The following is a 24,429-nucleotide window of genomic DNA, read 5'->3' as shown; positions in this document are numbered from 1 at the left end:
TATTCTAGAATATGTTCACCACCATGTTTTCATATAATCATATTGTAGGTCATATTTATTATTATTTTCACTTTTTGGTTAAAATTATTTGATATATATATTTATAATTCAACAAAAATATTTTTTACAATTATTTCATAATATAAAAAATAATCAATTTTTAATAGTTCAAAAATATATAAAAATAATAATATATTAATATATATTTCATAATCATCATTATATATATTTTTTAAAAAATTTATAGTAAAACTTTTAAAATATTATTTTAAATTAATTATTTCTATAAATTATAAATAAAATTTATTATTCGAGTATTATTAAAAATATATATTAATATATTATTGTTTTTATATATTTTTAAAATATTAAAAATTGATTATTTTTTATATTATGAAATAATTGTAAAAAATATTTTTTGTTGAATTATAAATATATATATCAAATAATTTTAACCAAAAAGTGAAAATAATAATAAATATGACCTACAATATAATTATATTGAAAACATGGTCGTGAACATGGCCTTAAATATGGCTGTGTTGAGAACATAGACAGGAACATGGCATAAAACATGGCTGTGTTGAGAACATGGGCAGGAATATGGCCTAGAACATAGCTGTGTTGAGAACATGGGCAGAAACATGACTGTGTTCAAAACACGGGAAGGAACACGGCCATGTTGACTGCCTAGGACGCCCAGTCACCTTCTGAGTCGTCCAACACAGTCGTGTTCAAGCCAACACAGCCGTGTTCAGTCCCAGTCAACCATTTTGAGACTAAAATTGATAAATTTTCATTTGAGTGAGACCAAAATTGCTAAATGTTTTTTGATATGATCAAAATTAATAATCATGATATTGAATGAGACCAAAAATAATTTTTGCTCATAAATATAGCTCAATAATGATGATTGTATGCATGCATGCATACATGAATAAATACATTTTTAATTCATAATCATGATGCATCCACGTATATGCATATCCTTGGATGAGCATTAAATGTCATATACTCAAATTGTATAAACGTACATGCATTTCAAACATTCAAATGGAAATTCAAATGGAAAAGGAATGTTGACGTTTTATACAATTACTCCTGGACGATGGTTTTCGGATAAGAATTGAAAGTACCCCATGTACGAGTGCCTATAAAAAGCAGCCACATCGTCCATTTCTAAACACAACCATTCTAGCTCTTCTCATCCTCCCTACATCTTTCTAAACTTTCCGGCATCAACATATTTCCGACAAGCTTTCTAGTTGGTGTTTCCGGAATACTTTTCCGCAGTTGCCTCCGGATACGGTATTAGTTCGCCTCATTTTAGTTCGCCAGAGCTCCGAAATATTGGGGTGCTACCTAATTCGGAGACAAATGTCGTTTTATCTTTGAGAACGTTGTGTCATGAACCGGAGACATTACCGGGACGTATTTGTTCTTACGGAAAGAGGTTCTACCTTGATTTGATGTGATTATCAAATTTATTTTGATAAATTGATTATCGAATTTATTTCAATAAAATAATTATGGTTATCAAATCTTTTTTGATAAATTATTTATCAAATTTATTTTGATAAAATTATTGTGATATCGAATTTATTATGATAATTATATTCTTGCAATATAATATTATTATTATTAATAATAAAAGTAACATTTAATTTACAGTTCCATCACAATCAGATTGGAAGACTTTCGTCTAGAATGATAAATCACTATCAAATATATAATTATACATAAAATGTAAAGTACTAAAGGCACCGTAAAAAAAAAGTATTTTACATAAATTCAAAAAGTATAAACCTTCACACCATAAAATAGTATTTTTGAAGTATAAATTACAATTGAATTCATGTGGCTTCGATTTGTGATGTCGTTGCTCAACTATGGTGGTTTAAGTCGACATTCATATCAGCGTTGGCATATATTTTTTAAGTATAAATAACAATTGAATTCATGTGGCTTCGATGTGTGATGTCGGTGCTCAACTATGGTGGTTTAAGTTGGCATTCATGTCAACGATGGCACTTAAAAGAGGTTTGACATCAATTGTCACAGAAAAAAAATAAAAACAAAAAATAAAAAATTAATGAAGAATGATAAATTTTAATTTTTAAACCTTGTACTTCAAATTTCAGTTTTCATTTATAAATCCGGAGTTAAAAAACAATAAACAGATAGTTGAAAGAAAAAAAATTGTAGATAAAGACTAATAGGGAAAGTAAATTAGGAGTTAGTTATTTTAGTATAATTAACCAAATAATAATATCATCAATAAAAATTGAAAAAAAAAATCATTATATCATAAAGACTCATGGGTAATGCCCAAGAGAAAATTGTCTCCTATAATATTATACTAAGATAATATGATTTGTATGGTTTAATTACTAAAGGTATTTTCTAACCAAAATTTAAAATACCGTATATATATAATATTTAGCGACGAAACTGTGTCGAACACGTTGTCCTCTTTGTTTTTTCTGTTTTCCACCTGTAATAATAATATAATAATATATGCAATTTAAATGGTGTATTATTCCATTCTCGTTTTATTATTAATTTTTTATTTTTTATGTCGAGTTCATGTTTAATAATTTAATAATATATGTGTAATAATTTTAGTAATATATAATTTTTGTTTGAATTCAGAGATTATTTATTTTATTTTTTTATGTGGATTGATTACTAATATTTAAATTAAATCAATTATATTATTATTTTTATTTTGGAATAATTGATATTTGTTATTAATGACATAATATTTGAGATAGTAATAATTAATTAGTAAATAATATTGAATTTTGATACTTACTTCATCTTATAAAAAGAGTTTCATTTTTTATTTCTATTGGTCTAAAACATAAGTGTACTATTTTTTTTTAAAACAATTGTACTACCTACCTAACATAATAAATATGATTAGACCATTCACAATGCAAATGATATAAGAACAGTTCTTATATTTCTCTTGATGCCACATCACGCGATATCAACTTAAGAAAATTTAAAAAATCCATTAAGAGTGTGTTTGTTTGGGGGGTTTGGATTTTGAGTTTGGATTTGAATAGTAAAAAAATTGAATTTATATAGTTGTATGATGATATAAATAGGTGTTGATGTGATGTTTTAAATGTAGAATTGATTTTTAGTATAATATAAAAAATAAAAAATCGATATTTAATTTGATTTTTTGGCAGATAAATGGGATAAATAGCGAATTTAAAATCCAATCCCCTAAACAAACACACCCTAAGTTCTTTTCTCATATTGTAGAACCTAAAATAATATTTTTAAAATTTTCCTCTCTTTCACTCACAAATTTATTGATTTATTTAATACAAATTTTATAATTCCTTCGTGTCATGAAATATTGTCATTTTTCATTTCATCCCAAAACAAAGTTATTATTTTCTAATTTAGTAATTGTACTACCTACCTAACATAATAAATATCCTTCAAACTTACATTATATTACACAAATGTCATTACTTTTATATTACACAATGCTAATAGCGGTATTTTTGTCCTTTATACTACAACTTAATATAATATTAATATTAAAAAATTTACGTGCAAAAAATAAACGGTAACCTTCTAACGGAACGGATGGGGTATAACATATATTTTTTAAATATATCTTTAATATATTATAATACTTTATATATAATAAAAAAATATAATATCTTATATTTACTTTTATAAAATGTAATATTTTAAGTTTTTAAATTATTATAAATATTTTATGTATATATTTTTATTATTTTTAATGAAATATATAAATTTTATTTTAAAATATAATTAATAACTAATTAATATTAAATATAAATTAAATATTTTTTAATATTATTTTCAACTTTAAGAATAAAAAATACTATAATTATATTTATTACCCTCTTTTTAATTTAAATGAAATATAATTAGTAAGTAATTAAAAAATATATTAGTAAAAATAATTATTTTATAATAAATAATTATAAATTAAAATTAGGATAATTAAATAATATAATTAAGATTAAAAAATATTAATAAATAATAAAATTTATAATATAATAAAAATTTATAATTTTATTTTCCAAATATAAAAAGATAAATAAAGTGAAATAGACAAATAAAATGGGTCATCTTTGCCGGGACGGAGGGAGTATTATATTAAATAAATACTCTCTTTATCCACTTAATAAGTTTATATTTACATTTACATTCATTTTAGTTAACATTATAAATACTACGTTTTTATATAATAATTAATATTCAAATATTAACTTGTAAAAAATAGAAATTAACATTGTAAATGGAAGGAGGTAGTATATATTTTGATATTTTTTTGGAAAAAACATTTCGAGTGTGTTTGTTTGGGGGATTGGATTTTAAATCTACTATTCATCTTATTTTTTCCCCAAAAATATCAAATCAAATACCTATTTTTTATTTTTTATATTATATTAAAAATCAATTATACATTCAAAACATCACATCAACACATATTTATATCATATCATGCAACTATTCAAATTCAAAATTTTTACTATTCAAATCTCAACTCAAATCCAAACCCTCAAACAAGTTAAAAAAGGATAATACAATTATGAGTGCATAATTTTTTTAATTATAAATAAATTATACATGAGTTTAACGGATAAAAATATAATGTAATTATTCCAAACTGGAAAAATATTTTATAATTTAATTATATTAAAATGACAGTGGCAAGTTAATAAAATTTAACTTTAACTTTGTTCAAACATTTTAAATATTTGGTCAATATAAATTTCAACTAAACTATAATTTTAAAATTATTTATAAAAATGAGTAGACACCATTTATATTATATATAGACATCATTTTTGTAATATATTTATTTAATCGATAAAATCTATCAATATCTAATATTTAGAATATTAAAAATTGATCATATAAAATATTTTAATTTATTCAAACAATTTTCATATTAAAATATTATATAATTATAAAAATAATTAATTTTAATAATTCAATAAGATTTAATCACAATTACTGAGCATGGCTCCCCTCTAGTATACATATATGATGAAAATTACTGACAACTATTTTAATAAAATAATAATTTAACGAAATTATTAACTAAGTTATTACCGATTATAGTAATAGAAATATTAGTAAGAATATAAAAATATACCGGTCAAGTAACTTCAAATCATACATAAAATAGCAAATGTAAATTAACACAATGATGTACTATATTTCATTCACTATATCTTTTTTCATAATTTTTTTTTCAATAAAATTTTAACCAAACATTTTTCAACTCCAAGTCCAATGAGAAGCTATGTATATGTCGTAGACCTGACACGACACAAATTAAATGGATTTGGGTCAAGAATTTCAATTCGATTATGTGTATGAGTTGACACGAATCCGACACGATAATAAACGGGTCGGGTTAAAGTTAAGGCTTTCAACTCGATTTCGAACGACAATCCGATTATAATATATTAATATTAATTCATATATTTATTATGTATATAAATTAATTATAATTTAATAATTAGTTAACATATTAATTTAACCTTAAGTTCAATTTTAAATAATTCGACCTAATTCAATGTGCGCGTTACACTAGAAACAACAAAATTAACATAACACGACAAATGACAAAAGAATTATTGAATTTGATTAAGGATTCAATTTAATTATGTATACGGGTAAGACGGTTCAATACGAACCCAATAAGACAATAAACAGGTCAACACGAACCCGACACGATAATAAACGGGTCAGATTAGGATTGAGTTATTTAACCAGTTTAAAGTATTCAACCCGATACGAACCCAACACAAATCGACTAATTGTCAGCTCTAATTATACATAGTAGCTACATTCATAATATGTATATGTATGGTTGCCATATGTGAATCCACAGTACTAATTAATGGAAACATTTTGTTGGCCCCAAAATTAATTAAAACCAAACATCAACAATATTTCAGCACTAAAAACGAAAAATAGAAGATTCTCACGACACAAGACTAATGGTTCACTCTGATATAAGATAACAAATACACGTACCAGTGGCGACAAGAACAGAAAACACTTAACAAAATTGATAACTCAATTCGGTTGTCAACAACCTATATTTGAGGAGTTTCAACCCAGACGTGATTCACTATCGTAAACTATTAAAGTACAAGGACATATGTATACAATCAAGTTACATACCTCAAGAAATCAACACATTCGTTTCTTGATGTTCCTTCGACCCAAAACGTATCCACCCTATTCTTAGTCTCTCAATATTCAACAATCTCTCGTTGTTTTCCTTGGAGACTAGCATAATGTTCCACACGCTTCGGTCATATCTTCTCACTTACAAATATATCAATCTAAAAAACTTTACACACAAAGGAATGTGAATCTCACTCTCACACTATCTTCATTCACTCATTGTTGTTACAGCAAATTACAACCAATTTCATACACTTTGACAATGAGGATTAGCTTAAAGATTCTTCATCTTCCACAGTAACACATTATTAATCAAGTTGAATAAGATTAACATTTCGGCCACCTTTTTATTTGATTGGGCTTAATTCAAATTGAATCGCGTTTGTCATCAAAATTTGTTGCTTGTTCGGATCATTTGTAATCAATATTAATCAAAATCAAATCCAAGCAACAACCCATTTTTCAACACTTTCCACCTCCTTCCTCCTTTTTGCATTCCAACTTTACTTTATGTTGGATTGAATATATATCCACATAGCTATCTATACATATGTATAATATTATATATATATATATGCACAAATACATACATATAAACTACAGTTACAGGGTTTCGGACATCATATTTGGGCTACGGTCTTGGATTCATACCTATGCATATACATGCTAGTTAGTAATCTTGGCATTTTAGAATGATTTTAAAATAGTACGTAATAAATCACCTGGGCTGAATTCCTGTCCCAAAAAATATTTGAGACATCTTACTGAGCCCATTAAGAAATTATAATGTAGTAATTTTGATTTAGTGGGTTCAGACACTAGAAAAGCATGGAGAGCTCTCAAACCCAAATAAGAACAAATAATTTTCATTATAGCCATTGAAATAAAGGTTCCCCTTTTTCATCATAATCTCTAATTTGGTTTTTCCTTTTAGTAATAAGATAAGGTGGTCCTCCCAAAAAAGCGATTATACTGTAATGAGTTGGTGGTTGAGGGCAACTCATTCTATTACCCTAATCTCTTGGAAATCAGGCAACCTAAAACTGTGAATCCACAAATATACACCAGGTTTAGTGCAAATAAAATACTGGCTGGCTATAACTAGATGCAAATTATTAACCCAAAAAATCTAGAAAAAGCAAACAATAACTATTAATAGCCTTTTCATCTATGTTGTATCAAGAGCCCAGAAAAGTATTTCGTATTAGAAGTATTTAATTTAATTTAATACCTTTCAACATATTGTTGCAAGTAGCAACCCAACCCAACTCATGCAGGGTTCTGCTGTAGCTTTTAAGAGATGTTCTTTGCCCCTTTGGGCCTTGACTTAGCAAGCATTTGGCAACCCTTTTAATAAAGAATTCAAAACAGAAAAGAAAAATGGAAAGAAAAGGAAGTGTGTCAGTGTATAAATCCCTCCCCTTTCCCACTTTCTTGATTCTTGCTTGCATCCCTTCCTACTTCTACTTCTTCTCTGATAGATAGATAGATAGACTACAAATTTCATGAAAATTGATGGTTTCAGAGGATGGGTAGGTAGGTGAACTAAATCCTGTCAAAAGCATGCGCAGAGCTGTTTGGTCCACCATATCTTTAAGGTTTGTTAGCATTCATGCCACCAAGAATATGAAGAGGGGCTGGGAGGGCTCTTTCTTTCTGCCTCCTCACAACATCTGTGATTTCTATGCCATCTTTTATTAGGTAAGAATCTCTCCCCACTTCAACCCCCCACCCCACACCTATTGAAAGCAAGAAACCCGTGTTTGATGATTTGATCCATCAGATGTAGCCAAACAAAAAAAATAAAAAATCAAATCAAATAATAAGATGTCTTGGATCCAATCAGCCTTTGGGAGCAGAATAAGCCCTGTGATCCTCTTCATCATAGTGGTCTTAGCTGTAGTCTTCTTCCTTGCTGCGCTGCTGCACTTGCTCATAAGGTTCCTATTGAAGCAGAGGTACTTTCCACAGTCCCATTCCCATGGCTACCCTGAAATGTCCACTTCAGGTGCTTTCCAGAGGCAGCTGCAGCAGCTCTTCCACCTCCATGACTCTGGTCTGGATCAGGCCTGCATTGATGCCCTCCCAGTTTTTATGTACAAGGATATTGTGGGGTTGAAGGAGCCCTTCGATTGTGCAGTGTGTTTGTGTGAATTTTCAGAGCAGGACAAGCTGAGATTGCTCCCCATTTGCAGCCATGCCTTCCACATTGACTGCATCGACACATGGCTGCTCTCAAATTCGACATGCCCGCTTTGCAGGGCTGTGATTTTGTCCCAGGGATTCTCCTTTGAGAACCCGGTTTTTTACTTCGGAGATTCTAAGGAATCTGAGGATGGGGGGTCAGGAAATCCAGGTGGTTTTGTTGGGGTGAAGCTCAGTGAAGATGATACCAACAACATCAACAGCAGCAGTGCTGCTGCTGCTGTGAATGAGAAAAGGGTGTTTTCTGTGAGGCTTGGGAAATTCAAGAACACGAATGGGAATGAAGAAAGTGAAGTTGGAGAGAGCAGCAACAGCAATCTGGATGCCAGGAGGTGCTATTCCATGGGTTCGTTTCAGTATGTGGTGGCTGATTCAGACCAGCTGCAAGTTGCATTGTGCCCTGGTGGTGGTGGTGGGAGTGATGTACGGTCTGTGAGTAAAGGGAGATCGTGGGGGCAAATTGGGAATTTCCCAGGTGGTGTTGTTGGTGATGCTGCTGGTGATGCTGATTGCAAGAAAATTAACGGAGCTAAAGGTGAAAGCTTTTCTGTGTCGAAAATATGGCTGTGGTCCAAGAAAGGTAAATTCCCTGGATCCACAGCTGCACATTATTCCAATTCCATCAATGTTCACTTGCCTTGAAAACACTGTAAATTAGAGAGAGAGAGAGAGAGAGAGAGAGAGAGAGAGAGATACAACAGCAAGAACAACAGCCTAGTGTAGGGTATGAACAGTGCCTTCTTTTTGTGATCATCAATCAGACCATTCAACATTTAGAGATCCTTTCTTTGCTTGTTTTGTTGTGCTTTTGATTTCTTTTATGTTTTTTCACTTGTTTTTTTCTTTTGGGTTCTTTTTGTGCAACTCAAGTTGTAAGAAATGAAACTACAACATAATCTTCTGCTGCTGCTTTTTCCCTTTACTACACTCTTTAATTCAAAAACTGATTTGATTTCAGCACTTAGTTTGAATACACAAACCTCTACCTCTGGAGCTGTGCCAGTGCCATACATTTCAGTGCTGCAATTACTAAAATGCCCTCTGCCTTTTGGTGAAGTGCAGCAAGAAGTGATGATGATGATGATGATGATGATGATTCGTAAGGCAAATTCTTTTCAAGAAATGAAATTTAACAATTGATAATGGTGGGATCTGTAAAAAGTGGTAGGAAGACAGACACACACTCTTGTGATGATAATAAATAATTAATTATATACATTGATGAGCAAGTAAGCCTGCCTGCCTGCCTGTTTATTCAAGTTGACTTGAGTCTCACAGAGACACACACATTCATATATGCATGATATGAAATGGGGCCAAGATTGAGTGTAATTGATCTCCACCTTATTATTATAATTATTATTAGTATGATTATGCAGGAGGAGCCCATGTTCTCTTTTTATTTTATTTTATTTTACTGTGGCAATGAACACAAGAGAGCTGATTAATTTTTGTGTGATGGTAGGGCAGGGCATGGAAGGTAGCTTAGAGGCATAAATTCTTCCAAAACCTTCTTTGATTTGATTCTATTCAATTCAGTGCATCTTTTTTAAAATGTGGTGCTTTTGCTTTCTTTTTGCCAAAACAAAAAATAACTACTGTTGGATTACTGTCACAAAATAGTGAATGTTATTTTCTTTATGATCAAAATTATATTATTATTATTTATTTTTTTTTGAATTTATGTATAATTTATTTATAATAAATAATTTATAGGTCCACAATTTATTAATTTTATTTTAATAAATAATAATCAATTTTGTTATTATATTTTCTATTTGCTCACTGCTTTTTTAATTAATTATTTAATATTTTTTTATAATATTCTTGTTTATTTATTAACTATTTTATTTTAACGTTAAAAAATTACTCCCTCCGTCCCATTGAAAGGTTGTTATTTTTTATTTTCGTCCGTCTCAAAACAAAGATTACTATTTCATAATTTAGTAATTGTACTGTCTACATAATAAATACCCTTCCAACTTACATTATATTACACAAATGTGATTACTTTTATATTACACAGGCTAACAGGGGTATTTTCATCTTTTTTACTGTAACTCATTATAATACTAATATTAAAAAATTAAATGCAAAAGGTAAACAACAATTTTGTATCAAGACGGAGGGAGTATTACATTTTAGTCTCGTATCCAACTAAATCTACATAATTTAATAGGATGAAATAATATTGTTAAGATCAAGACACTAGTGTAGTAGTGTAGAGTGATGACTAAGGGATTTGTGATTAGTAGAGAGAGATGTTCATTTGGTTCATCGATTTGAATTGATCATGCAGATGGATTGATTGATTGATTGCCACCCATCCATGTATGTATATAAATTTTCAGAAATAAAAGTGTCTCTTTAACAAAAATTCTTTAAATTTTACTATTATTTTTAAATTCTATATTTTTTTTTTCAAAAAAAAATTACAAAAATATTTAATTAAATATTATTTAAATACAAATTTTAAACCAAAACTTCTTAAATCAAACCTAAAGAAACAGATCGACAGTGCGGAATGAATTATGGATATACATACATATATATACAGGGGCGGATGCAGTATTAGACAAGATCCATTAAAATAATATTAATTATCACTAAAATTACAACTATATCCTTAAATATTAATTCTATTTTTATTTTATAAATTAGTGAAGGTTTCAACAAGCCCACTAAAAGAATGATTGATTTTTTGTTTTTTTTTCCTCTTTTAGTAAAAAAATATTGCAACTACTTGCATAATTATATCATATAAAATTTTCAGAAGCAAAATTAATGATTTTCAAGTTATTATTAGGTAATTTCATTATTGATGTTCAAATGTGATGAAATATCTTGAGCTTTGAAAAATCTAAATGAACGTTTTATGAAACTTGTCGAAACAATGAAAAAATAGCAACTGTAATCGTAGAAAGATTATTTTCAACTATAACTATCATCATGAAAAAATTACGGAATAATATGAAAGAGTAATTATTAAATGATTGTTTCGTTATTTTTCTAGAAAGAGATGTGCTTACGAAAGTTAATACAGATGCTATTATCAGACGATACCAAAATAGAGGATCTCGTCGTAAACACATGTAACTATTTTGATATATAAGATTGTTAATTTGAAGTTTCGTATTTTCTAATATAAACTTTTTTTAATGTATTTATTTTTTTATTTTTTTTTTAATTTAATACTAAATTCAAAATTCTAGATCCGCCACTGCCACCACAGCAAAGCGGAAGAATCCCTTCCCTTGTGCCTTAATAAAATATATTCTTTTATCTGTCTACTATTACCTTTTTCTTTTTTTTTTTTTTTTTTTTTTTTTAAGGACACACTAGGCGAATCATACGTGGTAGGTAATCTAAGGCATATGTTTCTTCACTACCTGCTCCAATATCAATAATAAGTTACAATTCGTTTACTTGCCACACAGGATTCGCCTAGTATGACTTGTTTTATCGGATTTAATTTGTAAGGTGTTAAATTCGACCGGAGATTTACACAGTTTGCACTTTCGGATAGCGACTATGGGTTCTCATATTATCAAAATAATAATAATAAGTTACACTTCCGATAAAAAAAATAATAATAATAAGTTACACTAATATATTCCCGTAAATGATAGTCTGGTGTTGTGATGATGGACTCGTAATAATTTTGACTTCTCTAGATCTTGTCTGTCACCTATGATTCGCCTAGTCTGACTTGTCTTATCGAACTTAGTTTATAAATGATTAAATTCAATCGAAAATTTAGTCGAAGCGCATTCGAAAGATAGCAGATACAGATTTTCCCTTTATAATAATAATAATAATAATAACAATAATAATAAGGTACACTACACATTCATCATTCTATTATATTCTACAGCCTTATATCTTGCAAATTCACAATAAGCTGCCTTAATAAATTATTAAGTATATATATATATATATGGTTGTAGAAAAATTGGAAGAGGCATAGACGGCACACACGTGAAGTAGCAGCATGGTGGCCCCATTTCGATTGATTTAATAATATAAATTGAAATTGAATGATAATATAATCCAGCAGATGAGATGAGATGAGACGAGTATCCATCCCACATGCTCACATTAGATAATCCAAATTCGCCTCATTAAATTTATTGCAATTTGGTAGAGATGTACACATGCTGACGTGTTATTTATATATATATATATATATTTCTATTATTCTATTCTTCTCCTCAATCTTGGTATATTACTTTGGAAAAAAAATTATAAATTTTAATCGTATTTTAAAAATTTTAATTTATAATTTAATTAATTTTAATTATATTAATCGGTTATTTTAATTTTAATTTATAATTATTTTCTAATTATATTCTATTTTAAATTATCGTGTCTATAATAAATCGGAAAAAATATCCGAGACTGAGGTAATATTATATACCGCTGCTAATACAGCCAAATCTTACAATGAATGAGTTGGAGTGCGGGCCCGCCATAGAATTTTAAAATTCTAATAAAAATACGTAGTGACTGTGACTCATACGTATGTATGTATTTGGATTATGTGAAGTTGATTCACAACTCACATGAACTTTGAACTTGCAGCAGGTAATTCAGGCTGTGTAATTGTTAATTTAATAATAATAATAATAATAATAATAAAATATTCCCTCCGTTCCATATATATGTCCACGTTTTTATTCCTCCTATCATGTCACTTTTCTTTTTTAGAGATGATTATACACTTTAATTTCATTTTAAATTTTTTAATTTTATTTTAGTTAATTTTAATTAAACTAATTAGTTATCTTACTAATATATTTTTAATTATTTACTAATTACATCTCTCTTAAAATACAAGAGAGATACAGTGTAGCAGAGATGATATTTGGGACGAGGGACTATTAAATTCGAAACTTGATGTGAAGGTACAAGATTAGATTGTCAGTCAGTTTTATTAAATTGGGTTGGTCCTAAAACCCCATTTTGCCTCCTATTCTACTCTACTCTACTCTACTCCTGCTCCAGATAGATATTACTGCCCACCCCAATAATACAATTTCTTATTTATTTATTTATTTTTGTCAATTTGGCTCAAGCTAATCGTTTTTATTTGAAATGCTTAATTGGTTTAGATACATCAAAATATCAAACCCACATCCAATTATCTAAAATCCCTTCTGATTTGAACTTTTTCTTTTTTTAATATTCTAGGAGTGTTTTAAAGATTTAAATTATTTTGAGTATAATAAAACTAAGTATTATTGTGACAGTCTAACCGATAAAATATGACAAAATCTTTAACTTTAAATATGCGAAAGTCAATAAGACAAATTTACGTAATTCAGAATAAATATTTACACTCACATACAAAAAATAGTTCCAAATACAATATATGGCCAAAAGTAAAATCACATCCCAAAAACCAATAATCAATAACTAAAAAAACACTCAAAAATAGAACCAAATCTAATTTGAAACTAGAGATAGAATCAAATCTTATTTGTGGAGTAGACCAGAAGAATTAGCAACACAACACCAATTTTGTCAACGTCATTAGTGTTGCAATGGACACGGAATTTAATGAATATTGATATTATATTGATAATTGGTAAAAAGTATGAATAAAAGATTTTTTCATCCTTGTGAGTGTATTAGTGTAAAAAGTAGTGACAATTGTGTAATAAAAATAAAAACGTAGGGGTAGTTTTATAGCTATATGATTATTTATGAAAACAAGAATATTGTTTTGAGACAGACAAAAATGATAAATAAAACTATTGTATTTGGACAAAGAGAGTATATAAATTTACATTAGCGGTCATGATGATTCTAACAAATCTATTTACTTTTCTCCTTTCTTTTTTTTTTAGCTATCAATATATATACATATAATGAAGGGTTTAACCATAACTTTATTTTAGACTTAAACTAATGGGCTTAATTTCAAGTCGAAAATAACAAACACTACAAAAAAAAAAAAAAATAGTATATATGTAACGGAATTCCGTCTCTAATATCATTAGTAACGGAAAAAGTGAATTTAATGACAAAAAAATCTCGTTACATAAATGATATTTTCTTATAGAAACCTCCATCTAGATTTGAAATGATCGAACTTTTCGATTTCAAACGATAAAATAATAAATTTTCGTGTTGACTTAAAATTATCAAATTCCAAACAAGTGAATTCAACAATGGCACATTTTTCAATATTCATTTAAAGGCAATCACATAATGAAATTAATTAAGTCATAACAATTTCTGAATTTGAATACCAAAAAACTCCACCTTCGTATATGTACTCTAAATGACACAGATGTCTTAACCCGCCATAATCCAAATAATTTTACCGAACAATTCAGACAAAACTAACCCAAGGATTAGAGTACTTATGGTCTCTGATCCAATAATATTCTATTTAATCTGTCAAACATCGTGTATCACCTTTATTATTAAAGGAGCACGCCACATAACCACAACAATTCAATCATCACAATATCATAAAGACTTTCAACACAACAATATTCACAAATTCTCAATCACAAGATCAACGAGGGCTTAGGAATTCCTACAACTAATCCAATCGTCCATGACTGCGACATCCCAAGCCAAACCAATATCACAAAATTATTCTTGCCATCCTTCTTCTTTTTTTTTTCAATTTTCTATTTTGCCGCCATAGAGTAAGAAGCATTCAAAATCAAATGACTACACTATTTGACAACCCAGACGAAACTAAAGCTCTAATATCAACAGACAAAATACGATAAAAATCTTAAATTCTAAATATGTGAAAATTAAAGAGATACAAATTTATGTGATTCTGGACAAATTTTTACATCCATGAGCAGAGACCGCAGGAATTCACTAATTAAAAAAAATTTCAAATACAATATATGGTCAAAAGCAAAACCACATTAAATAACTTACCTAAAGAACCAAGAATCAATAATTTAAATATAAAAATATTTTTAATATTAAATAAAATGACGCAAAATGTTAACGAAAGAGACAATAGAGTATTGTCTAAAATATATTATTAACAACATAAATTATATATATATATATATCTAAGAATATACATATTTATTGAACATATTTATAGTGGAAAAATATGTTAATTTCTGTAAATTTAAAATCTATATATTATTGAATATTGTAGATATATATAAAATTGAAAATGATTTTTTTTGAAAAAAGTAAAATTATTGTTGAATTTAATTTATATTGATGTTTTAAAAATTAAAAGTAAAATCACATAACTTTTAATACAATATGAAATATACTATTTTTTCAATGATTAAATTGATGCACTCTAATTATTATTAATTTAATTTTCTTTGTTATTTAAAAAATAATAATATCTATTTTTAAAGTTATGTTAGGATGATAAACTTATAATCATTTTATTTTGTAAATTAATATTTAAATTATAATAATTAAAAACTATCAAACAATTTATTTTATTATCTATTTAAAAATATTATTGAGGAAGTCTGCGGCAAATCTTATAAATAACTATATTTAATGTTATAAAATTTTGTCGCCAACATCCCCGAAAAACTATAAATAATATATATAATTTTAAAATTATTAATAAGATTTATTTAAAAAAAATAGAAAATATTGTTTTCTTAATATATAATTTCGGAAATAATGCAATATTTAAAAAATTTATGATAACTAAGAGTTTGTTTTTTTTTTCATATTTTTCTAAAAATATTAATATATTACATTCCTTATTTTTATATTTTCTATCTCACATAAAAAATATCTATTCAAATTATTTTCACAAAACAAACACACTCTAAAATAAAAAATAAAAAATAAAAATACTATCACGGAAAGCAACAAAAAAAATAAAAAAATATTAGCCAAGCCAAAGTAGGAAACTTTCGCATTGAACTCGTCATCAATCAAGATGTTTCTGGATTTTATATCGCGATGGACGATATTTCTTTTATACCCGTACCCGTTACTCTTCGAGTACGCTCTGGGTAACCCGGCCAAACCAGATAGTCTACAAACTAAATCCGATAAGACAAGTCACGCTAAGCGAATCATGTGTGACAAGTAAGACTCAGAGACGTCAAAGATTTGAATCCATAATCTCGTGGTCACGAGTCACCCCCAATACCAAGCCACCAGACGACTTTTGGTTCTATAGACTCACGAAGATAAGCAAGCCTGGAAAATCCGACAGAAAAATTATCTAACTTGGTCAGATTTAGAATAAGGAAACACTCACAGTCGAAGTGCTCATCAGTTAGAAAACTATTTTTACACCTTTGCAGTCCCGAGTAGAACTTTCAGCAAGATGCATTGCTGTCTCTTTACATACTTGCTCGTACACCAACATCCTTCGACATTAAAGTAATGAAAGTTCAGGTAATAGAAAACACAAACTAATATATCAATGAAGACCACAAAACCCAGAGGTGAAGGAAAAGAGGAAACAAATTGGAACTTGAGTAGTGCATAAAATCTAATCAAAGTGGGCTTAAAGTATAATCTTGTAGTCGACTCACCTGTGAACCCCTTCAATGCAATAATCAAGAAGCTGAACAAAGATTCTTATGCCCAACATGGCCAATGGCCTCCACTTCCACCCTAAACTCTTTCTTGGAATTAAGTATTATTGTTTTTTTTTTTCTTAAAAATAAGGTATTTTTAAAATATTTACTTTGTAATTGAATAGTTTAAAATAGAAATATGTATATTTTATAAATTGATGGAAATAATATTTGATTTTACATCTTTAGAGCTACCCGAAATCACTTAGGAATATTAGCATGCTTCTGTGGGTCATAATGGATTTGTTTATATTATGTTTTTAAATGACAAATTCTACGTAAATATTATTTTAAAAACACAATATATAAATATATTAACTCAATATATTTACATATTTTTTATTTACTCGCAAAAATCAATTTTTCAATATAAATATTATTACATTCGTTACGCAAATGTGTGCTCATTTAATCGAACATGAATTTTAATAAAATTGAATAATAATTGTTATTTTTTTATAGTAAAAAAAATATAAAAGTGTAATGATCTTTTATTTAGAAAAAACAAAAATATTTTTTGATGACAATTAAAAAAAATAAGCATAGATTTTGAACAACGGAAGAAATATCTTTTATGTAATTGATACAATGCCACATACTTAATATAAAAAATTAAAAAAAAAAATTCATCCAAAAATATAAAGTGGACAAACTATCTTTTCGTACGTTCATAATGTCGATTTACTCTCGAGATAAGACAACCTTAAAATAAAATAATATTAAATTAATAATATATAACATACTAAATAAAATCAAAGATTACCAACAAATAATAAATAATACTAGTATATATTCTTTCCTGTCCGAATAGGCTCTTTGGGGTTAGGCTAGATGGGGTTGCAGGCATATTTTAAAAAATAATAATATTATAGTGAAAGTGATATAAAATTGATATTAAAAAGATAAAAATACTCTTGACGTATTTGTATAAAAGTAATGATATTTTATAATAATAATAAATAACACTATTAAAAAGAAATGCTATTGATCTCAAAAAATGGCCTCGAAATTTGTTTCAGATTGGTGTTGGAAAATTAAAACTTATTGTCATTTGAGTGGTCTCGAAAATTTCAAAGCTATTTAAAATAATTTCGAAATTTTTGAGACCCCAATCGTTGCAGACAATATAGGGCGTCGTGGGTTACCATTTTTTTGGCTCGAAATTTTCAAAACAATTATTAAAGTTTTTTTTAAAAAAATAAATAAATATCTAATGTTTTTGCCGGAAACCAGATGCTGCTGCCGCCCCCCCGCCTCCACTGCCCTGCGGCCGCCAAAAAAGAAAATAAGGAAAAAGGAGGAGGAGCTGCTGCTGCCAACACCGCTGGAAGAGGAGTAGAAGAAAAATGTGTTGTGCCCGTTTGTTTGGTGGAAAATTTTGAATTATTTAATAGGTTCGAAAATTTTTGAACTTATGTTATTAAAAAAATAATATATATATATATAAAGGTTTAAAATTTTTGAAATTATTTAATTATTTGAATATAAATAATATATATACTAAAGTTTCAGTAATTTTTTAACCTATTTTATTAAAAATATTAATATTTATATATAACAAATTTTAAAAATTTCAAAACTATTTAATTAATTAAATATAAATATTATATAATAAAATTTTGAAAATTTCAAAACTTTTTAATTAATTAAATATAAATAAAGTATTATAAAGTAGAGACTAGATTTTGAGATAATTTTTTTAATTAAAAAAATAATGCATATAATAAAGGCTCGAAATTTCAGAAGTTTTTTTAATTAAATATAAATAATATATATAATAAAAAGTTTTATCATTCAAATTTATTTTATTTTTTTATTGTTACTCAAATTTATTTTCGTTTTTTTTTTATTGTTTATTTACTTTGTAGGAATGACCGTAAGAATACCATTATTATTGTTATTGCTATTATTGTTAATAGTTAATATGATTTTTAGTTTTGGCTGATGATTGTCTGCAGGAAGGTCAATTAACCAGTGATTCTGTAAAGCCCAATTGAGGTTAGGCTTGATGCCTTAAATGTGGCCCAATATGAAAATATTCAATATGTTACTAAGGAAAAAAAAAAAAAAAACTTAAACTGGTCTCCTATCTGTGTGTAACGGTGATAGATTCGCAATTCTGTTACAATAAACAAAGTGAGATATACAATCGAGGAGAGATGGAAGGTGAGGTTGTTGAATATAATGGTGTGATAAAAGTACTGAGTGGCTGTGCTCTGATAAGGAAGAAAATAGGGCTCGGTGAGTGATACAGTGTGTGTGATGTGAGGCAAACACGAAATTTGAGAGTTTAAAGTTTTTGGAATTTATGTGTGCTAAACATTGTAGAGTGTATTACTATAAGCACGAACTATTCATTTCATAGTTGAGATGAGCCTGGGTTGGAATCTCCCAAATGTAAGTCATTAATGACCGAATTGGTTAACAACTGGTATTTGTATTTTGATTTTACTGCTTTCAGTGTGTTTACGTTGTCTGGTCTGATTACAAACTCTCTGTGCTTAATCGAGTTCATATTGGAGTGTTGAGGTTCTGTCCTTATTGTTTGTTGGATTTGGTTAGTTTGGAACAATTATTATTAGTATTATAGCCATAGGAAACAAGAATAAAAGGGCCAAATTGCGTAAAGGATGACTTTGTGGTGTGTAAATAAACTCGTGACTGTGAGGTTAGTGTGATCTGTCTTGTCAGTTTAGTGATTTGTCTTGTCAGTTTAGTTTACAGGCTATTATGATCACATTCAGACTCCTGACCCCTTCAGGTCTACCTAACACACATAGTTCGTCTAGTGTAACTTGTCTTATGGAACTTAGTTTGCAAATTATTATGTTTAATTTGGAATTTATCCGGAACGTGCTTAACGAGTAGCCACTGCCAAGATTTCCATATTATTAGAAAATAATAATAATAAAAGGGCCCATAGAAAAAGAAAATAAAAATAAAAGGCCAGGTGCAAGTCCAATTGGTTTGCCGCTCTGCTTTCCGTCTCCGATTCTGCGTTTCCGAATAAAAATACCGTATGCAGTTTTAGAGGATTGAATTCCCAGAAATGATCGGCACCGTAGATTGTTGAATTCTATACCCATCAATCATATCATCATCATCACCGTGGTCGTCTTCTTCGTGTTTCTCGTTCTTATGTACACGATCGATCTTCTTCTAATTCTAATTACAGAGCAGAGCACATCAAAACTAATACAAGAAAGATTTGAGCTGAGCTGAGTTGAGTGAGTTACAGTATGTATAATGGTGTGCCAGCCTAGTCTACATTATATATATATATTTATACGATAGTAAGTATGTACTATTATATACTGTACACCATCCCCACTTCAAGAGTGGAAGCGTGAGGCAGAGTCCAAGCATAGGACGGAGACCTGCAATTCCTCCTCAAAAAATCATACCCAAAATCGATGACCACTTTCTTCACCAAGCTCGACCCTTGCTTCGCCCTAACATACGAGTGCCCCAACATGTACGCCACGCCCGCCTCACGTGCCTCCATCAGCTCCCGGAGCTCCTCCTTCTTCCCCTTCTCCATCTCCGCCTTCTCCGGGATCACAAACCGCACCCGTTTCCGCGCCGCCGCTGCTGGAGACCGTATTTCCGATGTGCTAGGGGCGTCCGGATTCATCCCGTCCTCGTTGCACACCTTAATCCCATCTGCATGGGTCGACGGCGTCCCGACAACAAACATTTCCTCGCTCTGCGGCGACAGGCCGCTGCGATCGACGCAGTTCACCTCGGTCCGTATGAACTCGGCGATGCTGCACACCAAATCGTTCTCGAATTGGAGATCGTCCTTGTGCGCGTCGCGGTAGCCGTAGCGGACGATGCATCGGTATATGCGGTACTCCCGCGGCCCGATGTGGCCGACGAGGAAGCGCTCGTCGTGCCTGACGTGCGGGACGGGGACCGACTTGACGCAGAGGAAGACGAGGACTTGGTGGAAGGCGGGGAGATTGGTGACGAAGTGGGAGAAGATTGCGGGTATTCCCGTCACGAGGTCGGTGTGTATGAGACCGATGCCGCGGACGCGCACAATGCCGAGGCTGGGGCCGAGTCCGAGGAGCCAGTCGACGGAGACCTTGTTTTGGACATCGAACTCGTAGGTCTTGACGGTCCCATAGTGCCAAATGCACATAACCATCATGAACGTTAGCGAGAGAGCAACGGGAACCCACGCGCCTTCGAGAAATTTGATCAGGGATGCTGAGAAATACATCGCTTCGATTGCCCCAAAGAACACAACGAAGAGGATCGCGAGGATTATGTTCTGGCGCCAGCACACAACCATCACGAGCGACATTAGACATGTCGTCACCAGCATCACCGTTATTACGGCGAGACCTAAATGCACAAACACAATCAAGTCATTTAACATATATATATAGATAGATATTGTTTCTTGTTAGAAATGTTTATATAGATGAATTACCGGAGGCATTGCCGAGGCGTCTGGTGTCTCTGAAACCGAGAAGGACAGATAAGCAGAGGATCATGAGAGCCCAGTTGATCTCCGGGATGTATATCTGGCCGTGGTATTTAGACGAGGTGTGGACAATTTTGATGCGCGGGAAGCAGCCGAGGGCCGAGCATTGCTTGATGATGGAGAAAGTCCCCGTGATCACGGCTTGACTTCCTACGACTGCGGCGAGGATTGCGATCACCATCACCGGCCATCTCAATTTTTCTGAAAGAAGAAACAACATTATTATGTTTTACGAAATGCTCTAAAACATTCCGAGAAGAGCGAGCAAGTACTGACTGGGTACAGAGACGTAAAATCCGACATTGTAGTCGGTTTCGAAATTGTGGTGCTGAGAAAGATAGGCAGCCTGGCCCATGTACGCGAGGATCAGCGCCGGATAAACTACGGCCGTGAACGCTACCTGAATGTAATAAATGTGTAATAAGTCGCATAAATTAATAACAATGGCGAAACGAGTAGAACAACAGAGCAGAGTTATCCTACCTTAATAGACAACTGTGAGAAGTGGCCGAGATCAGCAAACATTGCTTCGGAACCTGGAAAATAGAATGAAGCAAAGCAAGCCTGTGTTGTGTTGCAGAAATAGAATAATGTTGGTAAGAACAACACTACTACAACTACAACTAAAACTATTATTAGTAAGCAGTAAGTCGACATATCTTAATCTTAACCTAAACAAACCTGTAATGCAGAGCAAGATTCCTCCCAACGACATCCAGCCTTCCCTCTGAGTTTTTCTGAGGAATCTGTAGATGTAAAGAGGGGATAGAGCTCGGTAGACATGGGGATCCCAATGGAAGATGTTGTAGACGCCGATAGCGCTGATGCAGAGGAGCCATGTCAAGACCACCGGCGCGAACAGGAATCCCAGCCTGTGGGTGCCGTAGTGCTGAACAGCAAACAACGCCATTAGTATCACGCACGCCACCGGCACTTCCACGTCTGCCCAACATTCAGATCATCCCTTCATTAACAACCAATCAAATGGATCAATCAAATCAAATCCCTAATTCCTCAAATCACTTACATTTGTGATGCTCCTTCTCCATCGCAAGCTCCACGCCCGAAACTGCAGAAAACACTGCAAAAATAGAAACAGCCATGAATGAGTTGAATTTTTTTAATTTCTTTAATAGGGTAGGGTAGGGTACCGGAGATGGCCGGGGTGAGAATCCCATCGCCAATGACCATACAAGCGCCGAGCAAGGCCAAGAGGAGAAGGAATCTCTGCAGAACTTGATGCTTTTCCAGAATGGATTTGAGCCTGGAGGAGGCACCGCCATTTGCAGGAGGTATGGTGGAGGTTTTGTAACTGGATAAATCCTCGTCGGCCAGCTGGCAACTGGGCAAGGAGTTGACTCTGGCGTGTCTGCAGAGGAGGGAATAGAGGGCGAATGTGCCCCCTTCGCCATTGTCATCTGCTCTAAGAACAACGAAGACATACTTGAGAAGAGGGACTAAGGTGAGAGTCCAGAACACAAGCGACAAAACCCCATAAATCTCCTCATTCGTATCAGAGTGCTTGATGTCTTCTGCGAAAGTGTTCTTGTAAACATACAATGGGGAGGTGCTCAAATCGCCATAGACAACCCCCAAGCTCTGATAAGCCAACGTGAAAATTGTCCGCCAACATTCCTTCTGCAAAACCAACAAATCCAATTTTCAAATTTTTACAAACCCTAATCGAATGGAATCGAATCGAAGCCTTTGAATTTCTCACCTTATGAACTTGGCTCTGATAACCCACCCCTGTTTCAAGATCCATCACAGTCTCTCACAAAGAATTCAAGAATTTCAGCATTACACGAAACCGAAACGAAAGAACCTACTCCAGTAAAGAAAGTTCAAGAAAGCACATACCCCTGACACACATTACAAATAAATATACTCCCACACCAAGAAAATGGATAGTATTATTATTATTATTTTATTATTGTATATAGAGGTAGAGTGTAAATATGTATGTATGTATTTACCTAAATGTGTTTCAAAGCAGCAGCAGAAGCAGGTCAACAACCTCCCTCCCAGAGAAATTAAGAAAAAAGGTAGAGACGTGGTGCAAATGCAAATAACCAGAAAGCTGATAAGGAAAGGTTGGCACTTGGAAGGGAATCCAGACCAGAATGAATATTACAAGGCTTGGCTTGGCTGGGCTGGGGCACTGCAAAAGAATAAAAAAGAAAAAGAGTAAAGAGAGAGTATTCTATATCTATTCTATTGAGAAACCAATGAAGAAGGAAGGCAAGTGAGATTTCAGATATCTATTCTATTATTACAATATTGTCGTCTCCAAATATTAATTGTTACCATTGAATTGAATTTGAGGAGAAGGGTTGGTTTTATCGATTATCAGCAACGGTTTCTTTCTGGATTAATGGATGGCTGGCTTCACATTCATTGTTTTTTTTAAGAGAGAGAAAGTAGTAGTAGTAGTAGTAGTAGTAGTAGTAGTAGTAGTGAGAGAAGACGTGCAATCGTGTGCACTGCACTGCACTGCTGTGAAATCAAGAAGATTAAGATGGCCATAATTTATTTATTTATTTATTTAAATATTGATATCTTGATTCTTGATTTTGATAAACTGAAAATTATTGTTCAACTAATGCAGCCCTCATCTTGTTTGACTCACGAAAAATACATGTTATTTTTGTGTTTTAACTTTTCATTTTCAAGAAAGTAAAAGATATCACTGTGACCAAATCTACGGCGGACAAACAAATTCAACTAATAAGTTGAGATTCGATTAGAATAAAAATACTCAAATTTTATTATTTAGATTATGTATTTATTTCTTTTAAAAAAATACATTTTTTTTCTCTTATGAAATATTATAATGAATATTATTTTAATATTAAATTCAAAACAATTTTTCTTAAACTTAAAAAAAAAATAAAAATACACCCTTAATATATTCTCATATTTAATAAATAAAAAAAGAACAATTGAAGCAAACCATTTTTGTTAGATACAGTATTA

The 24,429-nt window shown here is 30.8% G+C and overlaps 2 protein-coding genes and 1 long non-coding RNA gene across 5 annotated transcripts; 1 reads left to right on the top strand and 2 right to left on the bottom strand.

The window, feature by feature from the left end:
* The first annotated feature begins 7,479 nt into the window (after positions 1-7,479).
* LOC127264217 (RING-H2 finger protein ATL47-like) lies at positions 7,480-9,732 on the top strand. Its single transcript, XM_051293674.1, has 2 exons — positions 7,480-8,989; positions 9,368-9,732. Exons 1-2 carry the CDS (start codon positions 8,032-8,034, stop codon positions 9,547-9,549), a joined length of 1,140 nt encoding a protein of 379 aa, XP_051149631.1. The 5' UTR covers positions 7,480-8,031; the 3' UTR covers positions 9,550-9,732.
* A 6,588-nt stretch (positions 9,733-16,320) lies between these two features.
* Positions 16,321-17,020, bottom strand: LOC127264166 (uncharacterized). Its single transcript, XR_007841633.1, has 3 exons — positions 16,917-17,020; positions 16,675-16,748; positions 16,321-16,575 (listed from the first exon to the last, which is right to left on the bottom strand). It is a non-coding gene; the product is annotated as an uncharacterized LOC127264166 (long non-coding RNA).
* A 3,007-nt stretch (positions 17,021-20,027) lies between these two features.
* Positions 20,028-23,916, bottom strand: LOC127263783 (potassium transporter 6-like). Of its 3 annotated transcripts, none has more exons than XM_051293002.1 (10): positions 23,761-23,916; positions 23,430-23,614; positions 23,174-23,315; positions 22,605-23,091; positions 22,481-22,534; positions 22,135-22,395; positions 21,937-21,989; positions 21,730-21,853; positions 21,400-21,654; positions 20,028-21,311 (listed from the first exon to the last, which is right to left on the bottom strand). In XM_051293002.1, exons 3-10 carry the CDS (start codon positions 23,216-23,218, stop codon positions 20,269-20,271), a joined length of 2,322 nt encoding a protein of 773 aa, XP_051148959.1. In that variant the 5' UTR covers positions 23,219-23,315; positions 23,430-23,614; positions 23,761-23,916; the 3' UTR covers positions 20,028-20,268. The 3 variants fall into 3 exon arrangements, with proteins under 3 accessions (XP_051148959.1, XP_051148961.1, XP_051148960.1); XM_051293004.1 differs by having other exon boundaries at positions 23,174-23,278; XM_051293003.1 differs by lacking the exon at positions 23,761-23,916 and having other exon boundaries at positions 23,430-23,744.
* Positions 23,917-24,429: the final 513 nt, after the last annotated feature.

The sequence above is a fragment of the Andrographis paniculata genome, unplaced genomic scaffold (assembly GCF_009805555.1).
Source record: "Andrographis paniculata isolate CXL003 unplaced genomic scaffold, ASM980555v1 Contig69END, whole genome shotgun sequence".
NCBI classification, from domain to species: Eukaryota; Viridiplantae; Streptophyta; class Magnoliopsida; order Lamiales; family Acanthaceae; genus Andrographis; species Andrographis paniculata.
Note: the sequence above shows the minus strand (reverse complement) of the source record. Positions and strands in the feature narration are given on the sequence as shown.

Bases quoted from the DNA above. Each gene is read 5' to 3' on its own strand.
- LOC127264217 (XM_051293674.1), top strand. From the start codon at position 8,032: ATGTCTTGGATCCAATCAGCCTTTGGGAGCAGAATAAGCCCTGTGATC. The intron at 8,990-9,367 runs GTAAATTCCCTG...ATTTGATTTCAG, and splicing joins ATGGCTGTGGTCCAAGAAAG to CACTTAGTTTGAATACACAA.
- LOC127263783 (XM_051293002.1), bottom strand. From the start codon at position 23,218: ATGGATCTTGAAACAGGGGTGGGTTATCAGAGCCAAGTTCATAAG. The intron at 22,396-22,480 runs GTAAGTGATTTG...AATGTTGGGCAG, and splicing joins GGAGAAGGAGCATCACAAAT to ACGTGGAAGTGCCGGTGGCG. The intron at 21,990-22,134 runs GTTTGTTTAGGT...TCTATTTTCCAG, and splicing joins AATCTTGCTCTGCATTACAG to GTTCCGAAGCAATGTTTGCT.